We start from the raw sequence: 22323 nt of genomic DNA on the forward strand, positions 1-22323 counted from the left end.
AAATCATACTTCCTATGGGTGAAAACTCACCAAACTTTGCACAAAGGTCCAGTCTCATGCCAGATATCCTCAGCTGTAAACTCAAGCCAATAGTCCTGATGGTGGCGCTACAGCAAGCTTCTGAATTTCAAAACTTTGAAAATTCATAACAAATCAACCATACGTGCTACAACTTCACAACTTTCATCAAACTGTAGAAATACTGAAGAAACTTTTGTACATTTAAACCTATTAAAAATTATGAAGTTCATCACTCTGTTTTTTCAAAAACTGTAAAACTTCTTAAACCTATCTCCTCCCACAATTGTTGCTCAATTGACACCAAACTTGCTACAGAGCATCTTCAGACTGTCCTACACAAACTATGTTTCTCAGATTTTTGATTTATCAAAATGTTTGACTGTAAACGGTACTGTAAACATATACATGCAAATTCTTGCTAAATAAATCTTCAATGTTCATGAAAAAAAGACAAAATTCTAGAGTCATGGTGGATGATGTGTGGCAAATTTCAGAATTTTATCTCAAAAACTGAATTTTTGACAGCATTTTGAATTTTGCTCTAATGTGAACAATTGGAGTCAATGTAAAAATGGCAATTTTAAACATTAGTTTTTCACTTATGGAGCCAATAAATCATTGTTAAAATAAATTACCAACATCTCCATGCTGTCTAGATGCAATATGTGTATTTTCAGATTTTTGTTTTGATAAGTGAATTTTTTACAGTGGTTTGAAATCTGCTTTTCCATGCATGGACGGCTGCTAAACCTGCACGTCTCGCTTAGTCAGTTTGTGAAGCTACACATGAATTGTCACTGACTAATTAGCTTAGTGAGCTAGAAATTGATTCTTAGTCTCAGAGATTGTGAGTTCAAGCCTCAGCCTCTGCTCAAGGCAGATTGTGTTGCTAAATGTCTTCCAATTCTTCTGCTTGTTGCTCAGAATTGCCTAAAAATGCCCGGACCCGACCCATCGCTGCGCAGCAGCTATAATTGGAATTGCAGTTGTTGTAATATATATACTTGTCCTTTAAATAATACGTAAGAAGTATCTCTTCTTGGCCACCATTTGACTATATGTACATTCCAAATGTAAGAATAATTGTAATCATGACAGGTTTCACTTCCACCAGTGTGTTCTCCGTAGACAGTTGAACACTGGGTGAATCATGCTTGTGTCAAAGGTTTCAGAGAAGTCTGATCACATGGGTGTTAGTGTGTTTCTTTGGTGGCATGTTCCATGCAACATTTGAGATGTCATGTTTTAGAGAAGTGCAGGCTCAGATGCTTCCTCTCTCCTGATGTTAACGGACGCTCCAGTGATTCAGGCTGTTCTCTCTGTCAGTTATGTAGGCTGGAACTTGGTGGGATTTCCTGTGAAATCTGCTGACTTGCTTTAAGTAGAAACTGGGCCACACTCTTGCAGTTTATGATTGAGGTTAACTAGCTAATGAGTATGTCCAAATACACACATTTACAGCCATTGTAACGTAACCTGACCTTTATATATAGCTGTACAATAGAGCTCTGTCCTAACATTCTTATTCATACAGAGAACACTAGTCCCAGAGTTCCTTTCAAACTGAATTCAGTTGCCTTTATTATGAAAACAAGAGAACATTGTATTTTTATATATGCAATTCTGTACTGAGATTACACAGCAATTTGCAAACAGACCCTATGTAACTGGCAGTAGATATGCCAAATGAATGTAGAATAAATAATTCAAACAGGTTTTCTACACATCTCACCAAGAATTGCAGACAGGTCCTTCCATTTCATACAGTCTGGTCGTACAATATTTATTTTCAGTTTAAGTGTTACATGTTGAGCAACAAACTTACAGTTGTCTTCAGCCACAAATTTAATGCAGAGATAAAGAGTCAAGACTATCCCAAGAAGTAACTGAACACTACAGAACTGGCAATCAGATTTTATATATTTATGTACATAATCTTTATGTACATATACATATATTGTTGCACTGGACTTTAAGATGCTGGACAGTGAGACACTGCAGTGCAGAGGTTGGTGAGAAAAATAAAAAACACCTTCAAATGGGGACAGACTGAAAAGACAGACAGACACATGCTGACAGAAACAGCAAAAATAATCATTGAAGGAAAAAAAGAAACAGAAAAGGTCCATACAAACAGAAACCTTAATGAAACTGATTAATTTACCAACCCCGCTGAAGGAATGCAGAGAAACACAGACACACAGACACACACACAGACAGACACACAGACACACACACAGACACACACACACACTTCTCATGAACCTGCATTCAGAGGGCCAAATAAAAGAATAGTCTCTGAGAGGTCTGAGATCGGGGGTGATGGGGAGTCAGGGCCGAGTTGAATGATCACCTATCTGTAGAATTAGTCATCAATAACAGGACAGTATGACGAGAAGGATGCTTTATTTGTTTTTGGTAGTGCGGCTATACTATGTACAGTACAAATACAGGCAACTTCATCTTGTTCTCACATAGACATGTGAACCATGTCTCCCCTGTCCTGTCTACTTGTGGTGGGGGCTTTGCTGGGACACAGTGGAGTTGGAGGGGGATGGCGGCCAGGCTGATGGGCCTGCAGACGAGGAGGAGGGCGGGATGAGGGGGCAAAGTGTAAGTGGTTTCTCTTTCAGCAGCATCCTCCTGATGAAGGCTTGACAGTGGTGCCGGGGGTCAGCTTCACGTTGGGCTTCTCCCCTCCTCCGGCTGTGGCCCCGGGGCCCATCCTCTTCTTGATTTCAGCAGCCATGGTCATGAAGGCCTGCTCCACATTGGTGGCATTCTTGGCGCTGGTTTCCAAAAAGGGAATGCCCAGAGAGTCTGCAAACTCCTGGACAAAATAGGGAAGAACAAAGCGCAGAAGTTCAGGCATTTTTTTTGCCGTTCTGAGGTTCTTTTCATAAATTATTGTATTAGTGCAGAGCAAAATATCATGAAATGGTGAAAAAATAACATACTAAACATCACATGACTTAACAGGGATGAGAAAGAGCAGGTGTATGGGCCACTTTGATCTTAGTCAACACAATGTAGGACAAAGAGAAGCTTAATGTTAACCCTGTCAAATAATATTGTAATATAGTGTGGTGTTTTTGTGCTGTTAAAACAGTCTATAATACTTTGAAAAAACTGAGCAGCAATTACTTAATGATAGAGGTAGGAGCTGGCTGTGACTCTTGGTCATTACGCCTGGGCAGTATCGAAGTATTACAGGATACCAGGGTATTAACAAATCCAGACAGAAGGATTTTCAATACCATCATGATTAAAGACCATCATCTTTCTATTACCCTCATACTGAAGAGACTGTAATGAGGATGTTGCACATAGCACTGCGCACTAATACAGTCATAAACTGTATACCCCAGTGAAATTCCAGGAAGGTATGAAAAAATAGCTACCACCCAAGCCTACTGGTTAAACCTAGCCTTCCCTGAGAGGACTCCCTCTGGACTAGAGCTCTGATTTTACTGCCCGAGCCCAATTGGGCCAGATTCAAGCCTCGGGTCAGGTTCTCGCCAATTTACAGGTGTGTGTGTTTTTTGTTTTGTTTTGTTTTTTTAAAATGAAACTGGCAGCCCCCCTACGTAAAAGGCAGGAGTTTTAATGAACTGAATCAAGAGGGAATAGGGGAGAAAGAGGGGGGAAACTGTGACTGAGAAAGGGAAAGTGATGGAGCAATGGAACAAGTGGAGAACCAGGGAAGAGAGATAGATCGCGCACGCAAGAGGTTGAAAAAGAGAGATAGAAGGGATTCTAGATGAATTGGTTTGCAGTATTTGCCTTTGCCTCCCCAGCAGTGGGAGAAATATTCTTAACATGCAGTGAAGAGCACTATTTATCATCTGCGTGCAGCATTGCCATGGACCGCCGTTAGCACTAGATGAGGGGCACAGCCCACTGTGCTGAACCTGTCGTGCACGAGATGACAGACTATTGAAATAAGGCAGAGGAGAGGTAGAAGTTGTGCCAGGAAACACCTCAGCCCTTAGTAGGGTTAGGAATCACCGGAGAATCCATGATCACAAAACAAAATTATTCAGATTTTAAACGTGCTTCTATATGCTGAGTATTTAGATAAAATATATTGTGATTTATTACCTTTTTCAACTGTAAATTACGTCCACAAAGGAAAACTGTGTCAACATCTGTATTATCTAATAGAAATAAGTTTTCAGTCTGTTTATTTTACTTCAGCCATTTTATTTGCAGCAAAATATATGTAGTGGACTGAAAAAGCAATAGATTATATTCTTCTATTAGGCTACATACAGTTTAATTTGTAATTGTAAAATTATAATTTCTGTAATTCAAAAATCAAGACTTGGCACTGTGTAACGATACGATAGTGCTACTTAAAAATATCGCAATACTTTGCTGTATCGATTTTTCCCCCCACTCCTAGCCCTTAGCTTGTAATAAATGTTTTAATATTTTGGACAAAACTGTGTAGGTTGATGTACAGTCAGGCTTGCTTTTTTGGGCCCAATCAGAGCTCTATTCCAGACCTTCAGCTGGGACTGGCCTATTTGACTTTCTTATTTTAAGAGAGAGGTTTCAAGAATAACACATTTTTTGGCTTACTTAAATAAGCCATCTTTCAATAATCTCCAACATGTTATACTAATGCAAAGACACCAACTCCCTTACCAGCAGGTATGATACAGTACAGAAAATAATCCACAACAAAAACTTTTAAACATGAAAATGTTCATATGCAACCACTTCTGTGTGAGGGAGTAAATACTAAAGGATGTGCAAAGAGCCAAAGTATTTGTATTTTATCCAAACTTAAGTGGAAATATGCACAGCAATCCTGTTTTGCTCTTTTAATTACACCTCATTTAGGATATTAAAGTGTTTATATTTGTGTTCTTAATATAAATTTATAATAATTATGAACACTTGATTGTAATATAAGACATGGCTGTGTTGTTGATGCGGTACATGTGAGGGATTGGGTGAATATCACAGTAAACAAATCAATTTTACAAATATTTCTGACGTAAAGATTTGTAAAAATTTAATACTTGTGCTTTGCAGAATAACAGATTCAGCTCCACCTCTCATAAACACCCAGGTGCCTTACCTTTGCTGTTGTGTAATCCACCACCTTCTTTGTCGTCAGGTCACACTTGTTCCCAACCAATAGCTTGTTGACATTTTCACTGGCGTAGCGGTCAATCTCCTGTAGCCACTGTTTGACATTGTTGAAGGACTCCTGAGACAGGAAACGGTTAAACATTAGGACTGAGCTAAATCTGCCACCGGACATCAGCAGCTTTGACAGAGTCAAATCTAAGACTTTTTATACAATATGGATGTATTTTAAGACCAGTGTTCACTGTTGTTGGCACTTTTTTGTCTGGAAGTCAGTTTGAAATATAGCAAGGACAGAAAACGACACATGAACGCAAATCAGAAACAGTACAGAATAATCAATTCTGAGCAGAGGTTATCGATCCATTCAACAGCGAAGAGCTTTCATTTTTACAGTTTGGGCAAACTTCAAACTTCCAACATGTAGACAGATTGCGTCACCGCTGTTTACCCTCAGCCGCTGTGTGAGGCACCAAAAATGCTTTATTTTGCCACTTCATTCAATGGAGGCGGGTGGAGTTACGCGGTTTTGCTGACAGACTGAGGGTCCAATGGAGTTACAAGATTTAGTCATGAGCTCTTTTAAATATTTTTATTTATTTGTAAAACTAACATAAAGATGTAAACAGTGAACAATAGCATCGATTTATGAAAAACTAGAATTACCACCCCCAGTTGTATGCCTCCGTGCACCAGTAAATTTTCTCTTACAGTTTACATCCATATCTGTGAAAACATGAATGCTTCACACTCACTGTCTCCCGGACGGCACAGATGATCTATACAATTAGCAAAGCTTCAAGGTGGACACGCAAGATTAGTGACACCAACTCAGTATCTGACAAAATGTCTCTCTTTCTGTTCCTGAGATATGACATTCAATAATGGTCAGAAAAATGTTTTATGCAGAACACTATGATGTCACAGTGAAGTTGACCTTTGACCTTTTGGATATAAAATGCGATCACTTCATTTTTTTTTATCCCACGAGACACTTAGCATATGAATTCTTGAAATACAACCAAAAATATATTTTGTAACGTCACACTGACCTTGGCTTTTGACCACTGAAATCCTGTCACTTCATTGTTGAGTACGAGTGAACATTTGTGCCAAATTTGCCAAATTCCCTTGTGGTCTTCTTGAGATATCATGTTAACAAGAATGAGACGAACAAGGTCACAGTGACCTTGACCTTTGGCCTATGACTACCAAAAACTTTTCGGTTCATCGATCAGTCCAAGTGGACATTGATGCCAAATTTGAAGAACTTCCCTTGAGGTGTTTTTGAGATATTGTGTTCCCAAGGATGGGACTGACGGACAACCCGAAAACATAATGCCTCTGTCCACGGCTATTGACGGCATGAGAAAAAGAAAAAAAAAAAAAAAAAAAAAAAAGATGAAATATGGAGATATAAGGCTTCTGCCCATCAGCGACAATATATTACATATTATATATTACATGTACAGTACAGGCCAAAAGTTTGGACACACCTTCTCATTCAATGCGTTTTCTTTATTTTCATGACTATTTACATTGTAGATTCTCACTGAAGGCATCAAAACTATGAATGAACACATGTAGTGTGTTATGTACTTAACAAAAAAAGGTGAAATAACTGAAAACATGTTTTATATTCTAGTTTCTTCAAAATAGCCACCCTTTGCTCTGATTACTGCTTTGCACACTCTTGGCATTCTCTCCATGAGCTTCAAGAGGTAGTCACCTGAAATGGTTTTCCAACAGTCTTGAAGGAGTTCCCAGAGGTGTTTAGCACTTGTTGGCCCCTTTGCCTTCACTCTGCGGTCCAGCTCACCCCAAACCATCTCGATTGGGTTCAGGTCCGGTGACTGTGGAGGCCAGGTCATCTGCCGCAGCACTCCATCACTCTCCTTCTTGGTCAAATAGCCCTTACACAGCCTGGAGGTGTGTTTGGGGTCATTGTCCTGTTGAAAAATAAATGATCGCCCAACTAAACGCAAAGCGGATGGGATGGCATGTCGCTGCAGGATGCTGTGGTAGCCATGCTGGTTCAGTGTGCCTTCAATTTTGAATAAATCCCCAACAGTGTCACCAGCAAAACACCCCCACACCATCACACCTCCTCCTGCATGCTTCACAGTGGGAACCAGGCATGTGGAATCCATCCGTTCACCTTTTCTGCGTCTCACAAAGACACGGCGGTTGGAACCAAAGATCTCAAATTTGGACTCATCAGACCAAAGCACAGATTTCCACTGGTCTAATGTCCATTCCTTGTGTTTCTTGGCCCAAACAAATCTCTTCTGCTTGTTGCCTCTCCTTAGCAGTGGTTTCCTAGCAGCTATTTGACCATGAAGGCCTGATTCGCGCAGTCTCCTCTTAACAGTTGTTCTAGAGATGGGTCTGCTGCTAGAACTCTGTGTGGCATTCATCTGCTCTCTGATCTGAGCTGCTGTTAACTTGCGATTTCTGAGGCTGGTGACTCAGATGAACTTATCCTCAGAAGCAGAGGTGACTCTTGGTCTTCCTTTCCTGGGTCGGTCCTCATGTGTGCCAGTTTCGTTGTAGCGCTTGATGGTTTTTGCGACTCCACTTGGGAACACATTTAAAGTTTTTGCAATTTTCCGGACTGACTGACCTTCATTTCTTAAAGTAATGATGGCCACTCGTTTTTCTTTAGTTAGCTGATTGGTTCTTGCCATAATATGAATTTTAACAGTTGTCCAATAGGGCTGCCGGCTGTGTATTAACCTGACTTCTGCACAACACAACTGATGGTCCCAACCCCATTGATAAAGCAAGAAATTCCACTAATTAACCCTGATAAGGCACACCTGTGAAGTGGAAACCATTTCAGGTGACTACCTCTTGAAGCTCATGGAGAGAATGCCAAGAGTGTGCAAAGCAGTAATCAGAGCAAAGGGTGGCTATTTTGAAGAAACTAGAATATAAAACATGTTTTCAGTTATTTTACCTTTTTTTGTTAAGTACATAACTCCACATGTGTTCATTCATAGTTTTGATGCCTTCAGTGAGAATCTACAATGTAAATAGTCATGAAAATAAAGAAAACGCATTGAATGAGAAGGTGTGTCCAAACTTTTGGCCTGTACTGTATGTCTGAACTGAAGTCCACAGCAGGTGTTGACATGCTCTTTTGTTCCATTTCCAAATTGTTGGCTCTGGATAACATTAACTGTACATCACTTTGTTTAAATTGAACCATCTCAAATGGTTTCAGGGGGAGCCTCTTCTAGTTCCACCACCACTTATTAAACCAGCTCTTGAATGTAAAATTAAAAAAAGAACTTCTTCCTGGTTTGTAAGAGCTTCTTGTGGTAGAGAGTCAGAGTCAGTTGTTTTGGCACAAGGACCCAGTGGACACAATGAGCTTTCCCAGCTACCACGTGTCTGCATGTATGGACCAGATTTATTAAACATGGGAGACACCTTCAAGTAAAGTTAGCCAGGGTCTAGAAACTTCACTCCTTTATATTTAAACGCTATCAAATTACATCATGCATATAGGTCTTGCAAAATTATTTACAATATATCATGTGTTATCAAACAACATCCAACTGCTGAATTATTCATTCTTGTGAAAACATAGAGCCTCAAGACCAACCTTAGAAAGAGATTTGACCTAATACAGACCTGGCATCTCGTCATAATACGTCTGTGCACCAACAACTGACCTCGAGAGCACACAGTGATCTTCACTTCATGGTTTTTCTCTGACTCAAATAGTTGTTGTGTAAAGCTTTCATTTAGACCAGCATTTTAAAATCATACAATGAAAATCCATGAAGAAAGAAAGGGGAGAGCAAGTATTTGATTAAGGTGAACACTAGCTTCTCTTCTGAAGTGGTAAGAGTCTGCTTGATGTTTTATACTCAATACCACAGTGCCTCTGCATGTACGCACAACACAAGACTCCTCTTTTCTGGGGGGTGTTAAAATATCCAACAGTGTCATCTAACAGACCACAGCAAAATTAGAATTCATTAGAAACTGACCAGTAAGATTCTGTCTCACCATTGTAGGAAGTTCAACCATTAATGAACAAATGAAAATGTGCTCTTGAGGCAAAATCTTATATTCTAGTGCATGAATAAATAATTTTCAAAGGTATGAAATGGTGTGGTGTCATACTAACCTGGTCTGTGACATCGTACACTACAATGATACCATGAGCACCTCTGTAGTAGCTGGATGTGATTGTACGAAACCTCTCCTGACCCGCCGTATCCCACTGTCAAAGGAGAAAGAAGAATACAGTTGATGGCTGGCTTTGACAGATGACACTGACAAAGACAAAAGCATCAACAGACTTATAGCTTTTAATGGTCAAATGTGATACAATGTTATCACTGGGCCTGTGGCCTAATTTTGATTACTTGAGCTGACAGCAACCATTACGCATAACCGTTATTTTCCAAAATAAAGGGAATTTAAATCCAGTGTTACAACACAACACATAGAAAGTCAAGTGTTTCCATCAACTGATTTGAGGTTAATTAAGTGTCTTTTTGAGCACAAGGTTCCAATATCAGGAAAATAAACACAGAACAACAGAGCTTGGCTGTCTACGTCTTACTACTGTTGGGCAGGTTCTTCTGTTTCAACTTGAATAAGACCGTATTTGGTAGCTCTTTAAAACAGCATGATGACAAAGAGGAGTCAATAATGGCTCCCTCGTACAGTGGAGAGTCTCTCCTACAGGTGTGGCCCGTAAAGTGTTACAGAAGTAACATTTCACAGGGTATATGGTAAAAGACAGCATTTGTGTAAAAAGAAAAACGTCAGAGCTGAGCTGCTGCTGATAGAAGTCATTGACCAGCAAAACAAATTCACAGGAGACAAAACACAAGTATTTGGCGTTGTGTCTACATAGCGTTTATTGTTGTATTTTGTTTTTCTCAATTGTTCCCCATGAGGAGAGAGCACATGTAGCTGCATGCTGCTACATACAGAAAAGGCTTTTCTTTTCTTTCTTTTTTCAGAGCTCTCTGCCTTTTTTGTTTGGCCACTCTGAGTACTTCTTGTTGAAAAGCTCTGAACTTTTCAGAAAGGTGCTGGTGACTGGTCACTGGTCACTGCCCCTTCTTTAGCTAGGCTACTGTCTACTATCACAACAAAGACAGAAAAGCTTATTTTTGGGAGCAGATCTGCTACATATTTTGTTGTGCAAATCTGCATTGTAGAATGTCAATTACCATTTCATTGTCATTCTGCATTGAAGAATGACAATGAAATGGTAATTGAAAATCTTGGAAACATGTTCTCAAAAAAAGAAAAAAAGGCTGTAAAGATTTCTACATTTTTCTCCTGGTCAACAAATTTCATATTTTAAGCCAAATGACAATAATTGTATCTACTAACAAGTGTGTGTGTGTGTGTGTGTGTGTGTGTGTGTGTGTGTGTGAAAGGTTGATATATTGCGTCAATGACAAGGATGCGTTCCCCTTTTGGGCACAGAATTCCGCTATAACATAAGAAGCTATTGCAACTGCTGTTTGATCAATTAAAAGACACAAATTGATTTAACCACCACTACAACTAAAAAAACTGTTGCAAGGTAATTTCAATTCAGCGCCTGTCGTTTTCAGTGAGTTTGGCACTTGCCCCCATATCAAGGAGCATAGTAAGGCTCCTGCAATAACTGTTCTGTTAAACTACATCATCAGTAATGTTGGTCCATTGTAGCTAAATGTGTACACCAATAGCATTGCTAATATTGTCTTAGCATTAAGAAAATGAAACCATAAGGGGCTAACATTAACATTAAGGTCATGTTAGTAACGCTAAATGATTAGTCCCAGAGCCTATTGTCAGTAACCTTATACAGTGGAATTTGTAATAAGAACACTGGCTAACCTTACACTCAAAAAAATGTTAACGCCAAACTAGGGATGCACGATAATATCTGCACTTCATGGATATGGGCAGATATTTACTTTAAAATGAACTATTGGAATCACCCAACATACTGATAATATTGGTGGGTAATTGGTACAGGCCAATATTGGCTTTAAAATGAAGTGGCCAACACGCTTTTCCTTATTTTGCACAATGAATGAATAATACCTACATTGGAAAGTATTGTATTTCATGTCTCCATCTGCTAGTGGGCAATCTTGATACGAGTATGCATGCATAATATGATGTTAATTCCACAACAAAAGACACTTCATGATTACCAAAATTACGTGGGGGAAAAAATTGGATATATCAGTATTGGTATTGGTTATCAGTCAAATGAGTTGTTACATATCGGCATATCGGCAAAAAATCCAATATCACGCAAACGTTACATCCAAATTATGATGGCTAGTGTTCTAAAATTACTTATTTTGGATTCCAAACAGTGATTTTTGCTAAAAGGTGACACATTTGCACCCCTGATAATCAGACATGTCTCGAAAACAAATGTTTGTTTGAAGAGAAACAACAAGAAATAAGCATATAAATGTGTCGAAATTCTAATCCAAACACACTTCATATTGCTTTAACATCATAGGATTTACGATTTTCTATCCCTAAAAAAAGGCATGGCCTTGACGTTTTTGGAGAATACCTTTATTTGCCATTCTGATCTAAAGAGCTCCATCGTCGATAAAAACTATCAAAAACACATGAGTGAGCAACACTGTTGCACTAGGTGACATGTTCCTTCATTACCTTAAACACACATTGAAGTTTATTTTTGACTCGACCCCTAATGCACTCTCCTGGTCCACCAAACACTCTACAGAAACAAATGTGGATTAATCCGCCACTGAAAAAAGATCCCAACAAATACACAATTTCCTCTTGTTTGAGTAACATTTCAGTAGAAATCAACAGGCTTGGGTTGAGGGCCACAGAAGAGGTAGAGAAGTAAAAAGTATTGAGAGGCAGACCAACATGTGGTTGCTTTGGGTCTTCAATGGGCTTTGTTGACAATAAAAAAAAATAGAATAATGGCAGACTTATCCTTTAATTTATCCAGCTATACAGATGTCTGATGGAGAAAAAGTTCTCCTGTCCTGAAAAACTGACTTTCTGAGGGATCCATGATAAATGAAATATGTTAAGATGAAAGTGAAGTAGTATGTTACTTACAATCTGAAGTTTAATGGTCTTTCCATCTAGTTCTATGGTTCGTATTTTGAAGTCCACACCAATAGTGCTAATGTAACTTTCTGTGTATGTGTCATCCTGCAAAGAGAAACAGTCAAGAGTTAGATGGCTCACACATCCTATTCACTTCCTGCTTAACTATTTACACACACATACACACAATCAGTAGCCAAGGCTCTGTGATAACTTTTTGTTCCAAAGGAATACACAAAGAAATTCAGGAGCACAGTAAAAAATGTACAAGTAACAGAGTTTATTAACAAACAATATATTACATACATATTTATACGTGCTTGCACGTGTGCGCATGCTCCTTCTACTTGTGCGCAATTATAATGTAGGCAAAGGCCTTAAAATATTGACAAGCATTAAGGCACTATCAAAACTGTTTTAATATTTTCCAAATTCCGTTTTATTTTTCTGAAATTCCATGTTCTTTGTTTTACTTTTTCTGACTAATGTGTTTCATGATTTAAACACACTTTGTCTTCAAAAAGTCTGTATAATCATGAGGTGGATGAATTCGGTAAGAAAACAAACAAATTTTAATGAATTTGATGTAACACTTGTTTTTAAATCAAAGAAAGTAATGAAAGATTCCATCCTTTTGTAAAATAAGGTGCTTCCCATCTGAGCTTCATATTGTTCTGCTCTCAATTTAGGTGTTAGTTGAATTCATCCCTTTTATGGATGATGTAGCTTCTCAAAGAGTCTCTCCCACATGACTGCATGGTCCAACAATAACGTTCATTGTCAGGATTTGGTTTTGCGGCAACCAAAAATCAAAGAATAAAAGTTATTTCCCATACAAGTTAGTGATATTTCTTAATTTATAAAAGGACACACACATTTTATAATTCCTGGGAATATATGTATAATTCCTCCCATATGTGGTTAAATCTCATTTCGTTTAGTTTTTTTTTTTTTTTTTGGTGCAACTACTCGAGCACTCCATAATCATTTAATGTGAGTACTCGAATATTTACTCGCATTTACAGTTTAGAATAAATGGGTACTTCAAGTTTAGCGCCAACTAGTTTGACCACAGAGATGCGAGTAGCGGCTAGCTTGATGCAGAAACATCAGATTGTGCCTTTGGCTCACCAAGAATATAATATATATATATATATATATATATATATATATACAGTACAGGCCAAAAGTTTGGACACACCTTCTCATTCAATGCGTTTTCTTTATTTTCATGACTATTTACATTGTAGATTATCACTGAAGGCATCAAAACTATGAATGAACACATGTGGAGTTATGTACTTAACAAAAAAAGGTGAAATAACTGAAAACATGTTTTATATTCTAGTTTCTTCAAAATAGCCACCCTTTGCTCTGATTACTGCTTTGCACACTCTTGGCATTCTCTCCATGAGCTTCAAGAGGTAGTCACCTGAAATGGTTTTCCAACAGTCTTGAAGGAGTTCCCAGAGGTGTTTAGCACTTGTTGGCCCCTTTGCCTTCACTCTGCGGTCCAGCTCACCCCAAACCATCTCAATTGGGTTCAGGTCCGGTGACTGTGGAGGCCAGGTCATCTGCCGCAGCACTCCATCACTCTCCTTCTTGGTCAAATAGCCCTTACACAGCCTGGAGGTGTGTTTGGGGTCATTGTCCTGTTGAAAAATAAATGATCGTCCAACTAAACGCAAAGCAGATGGGATGGCATGTCGCTGCAGGATGCTGTGGTAGCCATGCTGGTTCAGTGTGCCTTCAATTTTGAATAAATCCCCAACAGTGTCACCAGCAAAACACCCCCACACCATCACACCTCCTCCTCCATGCTTCACAGTGGGAACCAGGCATGTGGAATCCATCCGTCACCTTTTCTGCGTCTCACAAAGACACGCGGTTGGAACCAAAGATCTCAAATTTGGACTCATCAGACCAAAGCACAGATTTCCACTGGTCTAATGTCCATTCCTTGTGTTTCTTGGCCCAAACAAATCTCTTCTGCTTGTTGCCTCTCCTTAGCAGTGGTTTCCTAGCAGCTATTTGACCATGAAGGCCTGATTCGCGCAGTCTCCTCTTAACAGTTGTTCTAGAGATGGGTCTGCTGCTAGAACTCTGTGTGGCATTCATCTGGTCTCTGATCTGAGCTGCTGTTAACTTGCCATTTCTGAGGCTGGTGACTCGGATGAATTTATCCTCAGAAGCAGAGGTGACTCTTGGTCTTCCTTTCCTGGGTCGGTCCTCATGTGTGCCAGTTACGTTGTAGCGCTTGATGGTTTTTGCGACTCCACTTGGGGACACATTTGAAGTTTCTGCAATTTTCCGGACTGACTGATCTTCATTTCTTAAAGTAATGATGGCCACTCGTTTTTCTTTAGTTAGCTGATTGGTTCTTGCCATAATATGAATTTTAACAGTTGTCCAATAGGGCTGTCGGCTGTGTATTAACCTGACTTCTGCACAACACAACTGATGGTCCCAACCCCATTGATAAAGCAAGAAATTCCACTAATTAACCCTGATAAGGCACACCTGTGAAGTGGAAACCATTTCAGGTGACTACCTCTTGAAGCTCATGGAGAGAATGCCAAGAGTGTGCAAAGCATAATCAGAGCAAAGGGTGGCTATTTTGAAGAAACTAGAATATAAAACATGTTTTCAGTTATTTCACCTTTTTTTGTTAAGTACATAACTCCACATGTGTTCATTCATAGTTTTGATGCCTTCAGTGAGAATCTACAATGTAAATAGTCATGAAAATAAAGAAAACGCATTGAATGAGAAGGTGTGTCCAAACTTTTGGCCTGTACTGTATATATATATATGTATTATTATTATTTATTTATTTTTTTTAAATTTTACCAGCCTTGGTGTGTGTAGAGGAGCTGAGCTCTGTCCTCGGTGAAACACCAACCCGTAAATGATGCCCACATACAGTGCACAGTTTTTTTATTTTTATAAATGGCATTCGCATTTTGGCAAATTCCATGACATTCTGCCTTTTACTTACACCATTCTGTTTGCATTTTCAGCATTGTGGAAAGCAGAAGGCCCTACAAAGCTTGTTAAAACATTGAAACAGATTTTTTGAAAATATATGTACACCTTAAAAACAGCTTTTAAAACAATGACACAGCTTTTTAAAAACAATGAAGTGTTGAAACACAGCTTTTAAAATTAAGTATTGCAAGAGCATTAAGGGGGAGAGGGGGTTACTGTAGGTTGTAAACTTAGCTTGCACACTGTGCTTGTAAATGATTTTTCCGGTTCACACATCTATTTTTATAGGCAAATGCGAGTAAAATACATGCACTGTAGAACCCTGAAGGCACGGCTGTGCAATATGGAGAAAATTGGAAATCCTGATATTTTTGACGAAATACCTCAATACTGATATTGTGATGGTATTGTATGGTTGACTATTGGTGCTTTCCCAAATTATTTGCACAATGAGATTTTTCCTAAACGATTACCAGTAATGTGGATATGATGACTATGTGGGTAAAGAACAGCTAGAACAATCTGGTTAGCTCAGAAAATTACATCACTGTGATGCAGCCTTTAAAACCAGGACAAGACATTACTTAGGATATTACTATAACCAATATCTCAGACCAAATCTAGTCTCGTGTGACGATATCAATATAATATTTATATGTCGCCAAACCCTAATTGAAGGTGTTGGTACAGTGAAGGTTTCAATAGAAACTGGGAGAGTGAATGAATGAAGTCAACTGCTTAAGTCTGCACATGTAAAGCATCACATCCTGTTCACAATAACCCAGTTTCTTACTGAGTTAATGAGAAACCCAGTTAAGTTAGTTATGATGTTGTTGTCCAACTGAAGACAGCTTTAAACAGTCTGCATGAAATGACCACACAGTTAAGACTGAAATGCTGTAAGTCTGAATGCTGAACTGTTTTAAGGGAAACTGGGTTAATACAAAGATACTGTATGCTCTATTTTGGAGAAACTTACTGCAAACCGGAGAAGAAGGCAAGACTTTCCAACACCAGAGTCACCAATCAGGAGCAGCTTGAATAAATAGTCACTGTGAGGGAAAGGTAAAAAAAGAAAAGTTTAGTTAAAGGATATTCATAAATTGTTTACCAAAAAAAAGTGGGTTATAGATGACCCATTACACTACATAAATGGGTGTGGAAGTAAAGCCCTGGGAACACACGTCTGATTCAAGATCTCACACTGCTCATTCTTGGCAGTGATGGGTCATGTACTACTTAAACCTTCTAGCTCTTTGATTTAATGATTTCAGTAAGATGATGCAAGACAATCACCAATGATTAGATTAAACTATGCTCATCAGCATGAGTGTCATTACATCATTTGAAAGCGTGCCTGAAAGGTCTGCATTTTTCAAGAAAAGGAAACACTCAGGACAATGAATCCTGCTGAGCTCAGGCACATTTTCCGAAGGCCGTGCAGGAAGCCGCGTGATCATGTGATTGGACATCGAAGCCAGCTGAAAGGACCAGGGACAACAGATTAGAGACGCATGTTGTTATCTCTTGTCTCCAGTCTGATCTGTGTTTATTGAGCCTATGTTACAGCTCAATAGTTCATTTTACTATACTACTGAACAAGAACTTCACCTGGATTTTAACCCTTGAATCTCATTACTGCTTATCGAATCCTAAACAATTACAAACTGGTGCTCTTTCTGGACTAGCACCAAGTGATACATTTAGTTTTTGTTTGTCTAGACACTAAGGAAAGTTTCATTAGATTTCCAAGCACACAAGTCTGGGTAAGGCTGTGCCCCATGAACCGCAGGTTTTCTTCTTTGCCCAGATCACTAACACCTGTTTGCTGTCACCCCAACCACCATCTCTCTCTCTCTCTCTCAGTCAAACATGCACTCCACACACACACACACACACACACACACACACACACACACACTACGCTCTATGCTATACTCTTTTAACACCAATCATCATTCTCAACCCAGTCGTATGTTTTTCTCCAAGAATGTTCTTTTGAATTTCAACTCATATGTTGTTTTAGGATTGACATATCATCAATGAAGTAAGCAAGCATGCCTGCGTCTATCCTTGTGTGGTGCACTCCACTTACATACCTGAGACTGTGAGACAGACACACTCTGGGCAACCCAGGCAAAGAAGCCCATTAGTACAATGAATGAAAAAATAATGGACAGATTATTATTGAATCATATTTAGGCATGCACAACAATATTGGCATGTCATCGGTATTGAAAATTCACAACACGTGACAAAATGAAAAGACGCATTTCATAGGGGTTACCTATCTGGCTGTCACCACTCCCTCGTCTTGAATTTGCCACTGCAGCTGCATGAAGGAGCCTCTCTGTCTCCACATTCTGTGTGCCATTCACATCCTCCTCCTCTTCATCATCATCATCCACTTGAATATTACTGTCTGACCCACTGAACGTGACCTATCAGAGTTATGAAATGATTCTGTGCACCCCGTTCCTCTGTCTTATCACAGCTGTGTTCCACCGCCACATTTTCTTCACCAAGCCTTGGTCAAACAGCTCTGTTAAGGCTTCTGACAGATGCGAAAAATGCAGAAAATTGAACCTGTTCAAGGCAAAGGCCTTTAGTTTGCACAATGAATGAATATTTCTTCCACTGAAAAGCGTTCTATTTCATGACTCAATCTGCTGGTGGGCCATCACGATCAGTGAGTATGCATACATAATATGATCTTCATTCTACTACAGAGGACACTTGGTGATCGCTAAAATTAAGTGGGGAAAAAGTGGATATAAATCGATATCGGTATGGGTTATCAGTCAAATGAGATGTTACATATCGGCATATCAGCTTTTGGCAGAAGATCCAATATTGTGCATCCCTGATCATATTATTCAACAACAGCAACCAAACCAAACTGTATGACATTAATTTACAGGTTTGATAAACTGCATGAAGTGACTTGTGAATATTAATTGTGTTTTAAAAAATAAATATTTTTCTGTTAAATAAACACATCACCTGTTTTGACCCCGTCCCTAAAAGATCTGAAATCAAGAATCCTTATGCCCGGTTCAAACATGCTAGACTTTCTGTTGGAACGACAAGAGGTGTCCCAGATGTGGCTTCAGTTGTCGTTAACTATGACACACGATGAAACAATGAATCACATACAACACTGATTGCTGTTCACGATCCATGCCAACACCGTACGTTGCCACATCGGGCTATAATCTGGCTGATATCGTGTAGTGTGAGCGAGGCATTAGGATCAGAATCGATAAGCAGAATCAGAATCCTTAAAATCCAAACGATACCCCACCCTAAATATAACACTGCCTGTTGGTTTGGCATGCTCTTGACAGCATTTGGACTGTAATTTTGTCTTTTCATTTGGACAGAAATTAATTTTTAAACAATGTCTGAGTGGATGGGATTCATTTATTTTTTGAGGGAGAATGAAGAAGGAAAAACCCTGTTTTCAAAAATACTCATGTAGGCCTACATGTGGACTAGGCCATGAAGTATTTTCAGTGTAGTTTGCTGTGGGATGTGACTGATGCTCAGGTTTCATTAACAAAAAGCACTGTTAAGGCACAGGACAACTTGCGTACTAAAGGCAGGGCATTCTACTATTACACTGAGATTATCCAGCTCAATGACCACCTTCACACTGTCATGCAACAAGGCGGGTCTCCACAGTCTGCGGCCGCCACTCAAGTCTAAACTACGCCCTGCATCACTAACAATTACACACTTGTATAAAATTAGGCAATATTATGATAATCCTTCACTTTCCTAGAACACACGCAGCAATATCAAAGTGTGTAGCTATACACACTTCAAATAGACTGCTTAGCCTGTCTAATCTTTGGTTTGTCACTGACCCTCTAATGTTTCGCCATTTTTCTGTTTCTTCCTTTTCCTACTGATTCTCTGCAGCACCACACTCCCAAAAAGTCAAAGCAGAGATCCACTGCCCTGGTAAAATAATAAATAGATCTCTTTTCTTTCAATTTCAAGGACTTCTCCTGCATGTAACATCCCCAGGTGTGAAACCCCAAGTAAGGCCATGGACTGCCTGAGTCGTAGCAGAGGAGAATAGGCTACTTCTTGGTTTAAGAAGGATGCTGCTGTCCTGGTCACAAATAAATCTCAGCAAAGAAACTTGGTATGTCTTATTCATATGCAGCCTAATGCTTAAAAAGCAGGTGAGATATTGGTGACAACTCAAAACTAACAGTCTAAGTATTATAGTAAAAGTAGCACTTAGCAGTGAACCTACTAATATTGCACCAATAGTAGAGGAAAAGCAATATTTTACAACTTAATTCTGACACATTAGCTGAGCATGTTAGTCTGAGTATTATCGAGCCTCCCAGGAGTGTCCCAGTTCCTCCATCTCAATGTAATAAAGTTTAGTAAACCCCTCTTCATTAAGCCTTGCTGTGGACAATGCTCTGCTGACCTTTCACCACTCAACACAACACCAAGATGACCAAAAACAAGACTTGGAAAAAATCTGGGGGCCAAACTAGGCAAAGAGTCAACTTTGCTACCTTGCTAGTTACAACAGGTTTCTCTGAACTAAAAACCTGCCAATTCCACCAGTAATCTCCTAACTCTCGTCTATTCACTGCAGTATCCATTTCAAACAGAAAAGTTGAAAAGAAATTCCTGCAGGGCCTGCAAGTGATTTATTTTTCATTTAAATGAGAAGTTTTGTATTCAACATACTGAATTTTACTCTAAACCAAAATTTGGTCTAAATATGCCTCCTTTTTTAGTTGTGATTCTGATTAGACCTTGCCTTGGAGTATCTAAGAAGGTGAATCATGAATACATGATTAGGCAGTCCGCAGAATAAAATGGGGATTGAATACCACTACTTAGAGTAATAACAAGATAAAAAAGATTACACAGTAAGAGCTTGCCAAACAAGGAAAACTACTCCAAAAATTCTACAGTCCACTCATGTCTACACGTATTAATGTAAAACCAAATACAGCTGAAGTAACTGATTGCTCAAGGCTGCTGTGGTGAAATAGAGGGCTTGTCCTATAGCATGTGACCTACACATGACTGAGACGTTGCTTCAGCATTACTAGACCATATGACTGACAACTGAGTCATGCTCAACACCAGGTACAGCGTAAAACCAATTAACTGGACGTAAACAACAGATGACTGACGCTACAGTATATGTTTGCTAATAGCAGCAAGGAAATAAGTAGGCTATTACAATGACACGCAGACTGAAGTATAACCATCAGCAACTTATGACGCTTCTCAAAAATGTAATCAAGGAAACCCTCATTGTCGAGTCGTTTTCATGATGATTTTGTGAATTCAATTAGCTGATCCTAGCTATGTGATGTCATCGGTAATAGTGTTGGGTTGAGATATGAAAACGAAAACAACTGTTAGCGCTAAGACAGAGGGATTCACGGTACAGTTACCGATAGCAGTCAAAATTCTTCAATGCGCCTTTGACCTGTATTTTACATCAATGTTACATCTCAGCGTGAAACGCAGCGGATCGAAACCAGTCACTAAAGCTACTGCCGCTGGCCCAACAGCTGGCTATCAAATGTTGACAAGCATATAAGGAGCACTTTGTTTGTTACAAATATCTCAGTTGCTGATCGACTATTACGTGTTAACACCAACATTTTGCTGATAATCCCTGGGAAATGTTCACAGTATCCCAGACACACACAGGTGAACATTAAGGCTATTGTCAGCTGATGTTAGCCGCTAACTTACTTGATTTCAAGTTATTTGTAAACGCTAACTTACTTGTTAGCATATAGATACCATTAGCTAGCTAGCCAGAATGTAACTCAGCATTCTTAAGTGCGATACTTACTATTCGGGATTCATTGTTGACTCGTTCTATAGTGTATCCCCCCTCGTGAAACGTCTCCCTTTGCTTGACTGTAGATAAACAGCAGTGTTTAGTGATGAAAACGGGAGCGGTGGCTAGCTTACACTACTCCCAAAGCCACGACCGGCTAGCTGTTTCTCTGTAAAAATCCAAAATGGCTGCAACTCCAACCAGGAAACAGCTAACATTAGCCAGCTGGTTAGCCAAGTCAAGAATAACACAAAATACGCGACTTAGTTTTTCGGATACCCTGTCTTTGAAATCAGACTGTTAAAGCGAATAAACAGGAGATGCGTGTGGATATCTGGATTACCCTCTCACTGAGTGAATGTCGTTACTGCAACAACGACCTGTCAAGCCCGGAGAGGGATTACGTCATTTAGTGAAACGTGGCAAAGAGGAGTCAGCTCGTGCCCCGTGTCAAACTACACATTATACACAACTTCCGGACAAAAATTTCAACATAAACCTCACCGACGTGTATTTTGTAGGCTCTACATTATGATTCTGCTCAACATTGATGGCAAAAGCATTATTTCCGATAATATCCCTAGCTTGACACTCATCAGCCCTCAGCTGGTTAGTTCCCCATTCAGTTCCACGGTGCAGTTTGGTTTCCTGTTCATTCCATCTCACACTGACATTTTCAGTGACCCTCAGTCCCCAACACTGTTTACTAGTGAAAAGAAAATGCCATCTTTTAACTGATCTATATAATGCAATACAATCAAACCGGCATACACTGATCCAGAAACTTCTGTCCTAAATTAATGTGTCATGAGTCATGACTGTGTCATCACTGGTTAGGAAATAGGTGTGAATGGGAAGACTGCTCATGTCAGCACCTGTACACAGGGAGGCTACAGATAATACAAGTTAATAGTTCCTGCATATTTTCCGTAATGGCACATGAAAAGAATCAGTGTGTGACTCATTTACATTCAGTTTCAATAAGAATTAACTGAGGAGAGGAGAGGAGAGGAGAGAGAGTGATCTCTAAATCCTGAACCAATTCAACATGAGTTTGTGAACCTTGTTTCCAAAAACTCGCTTCAGGGACCAGCCCATATTCCCTCAGCACTGCAAATAACGTAAAAATAGTTGCAAGTATTTATTAGTCAAGAAGTGACCTGCCCCTGGATGATGAGATGTCTGAGGGAAATTTCAAAACTCACTTTAAGAGGATGCATGTGGAGAATTTTGAGGAACACAAACACAAGTTCCATGCAAGAAATAACATCTTGAGGGGCTGGGGATGCTTAAAA

The 22323-nt window shown here is 39.4% G+C and overlaps 1 protein-coding gene across 1 annotated transcript; it reads right to left on the reverse strand.

Moving 5' to 3' along the window:
* Positions 1 to 1573: 1573 nt before the first annotated feature.
* Positions 1574 to 21454, reverse strand: LOC125904020 (ras-related protein ORAB-1-like). Its single transcript, XM_049601284.1, has 6 exons — positions 21041 to 21454; positions 16169 to 16241; positions 12211 to 12306; positions 9263 to 9358; positions 5111 to 5242; positions 1574 to 2851 (listed from the first exon to the last, which is right to left on the reverse strand). The coding sequence occupies exons 1-6, from the start codon at positions 21052 to 21054 to the stop codon at positions 2651 to 2653; spliced, it is 612 nt and encodes a 203-aa protein (XP_049457241.1). The 5' UTR covers positions 21055 to 21454; the 3' UTR covers positions 1574 to 2650.
* Between the last annotated feature and the right edge of the window lie 869 nt (positions 21455 to 22323).

This window comes from Epinephelus fuscoguttatus, linkage group LG16 (genome assembly GCF_011397635.1).
Source record: "Epinephelus fuscoguttatus linkage group LG16, E.fuscoguttatus.final_Chr_v1".
NCBI lineage: Eukaryota > Metazoa > Chordata > Actinopteri > Perciformes > Serranidae > Epinephelus > Epinephelus fuscoguttatus.

Coding starts and splice junctions, on each gene's coding strand:
- LOC125904020 (XM_049601284.1), bottom strand. Junction 9,359..12,210: donor AGACCATTAAACTTCAGATT/GTAAGTAACATA, acceptor CTCCTTTGACAG/TGGGATACGGCGGGTCAGGA. Junction 5,243..9,262: donor TGTACGATGTCACAGACCAG/GTTAGTATGACA, acceptor TTCCTGTCTCAG/GAGTCCTTCAACAATGTCAA.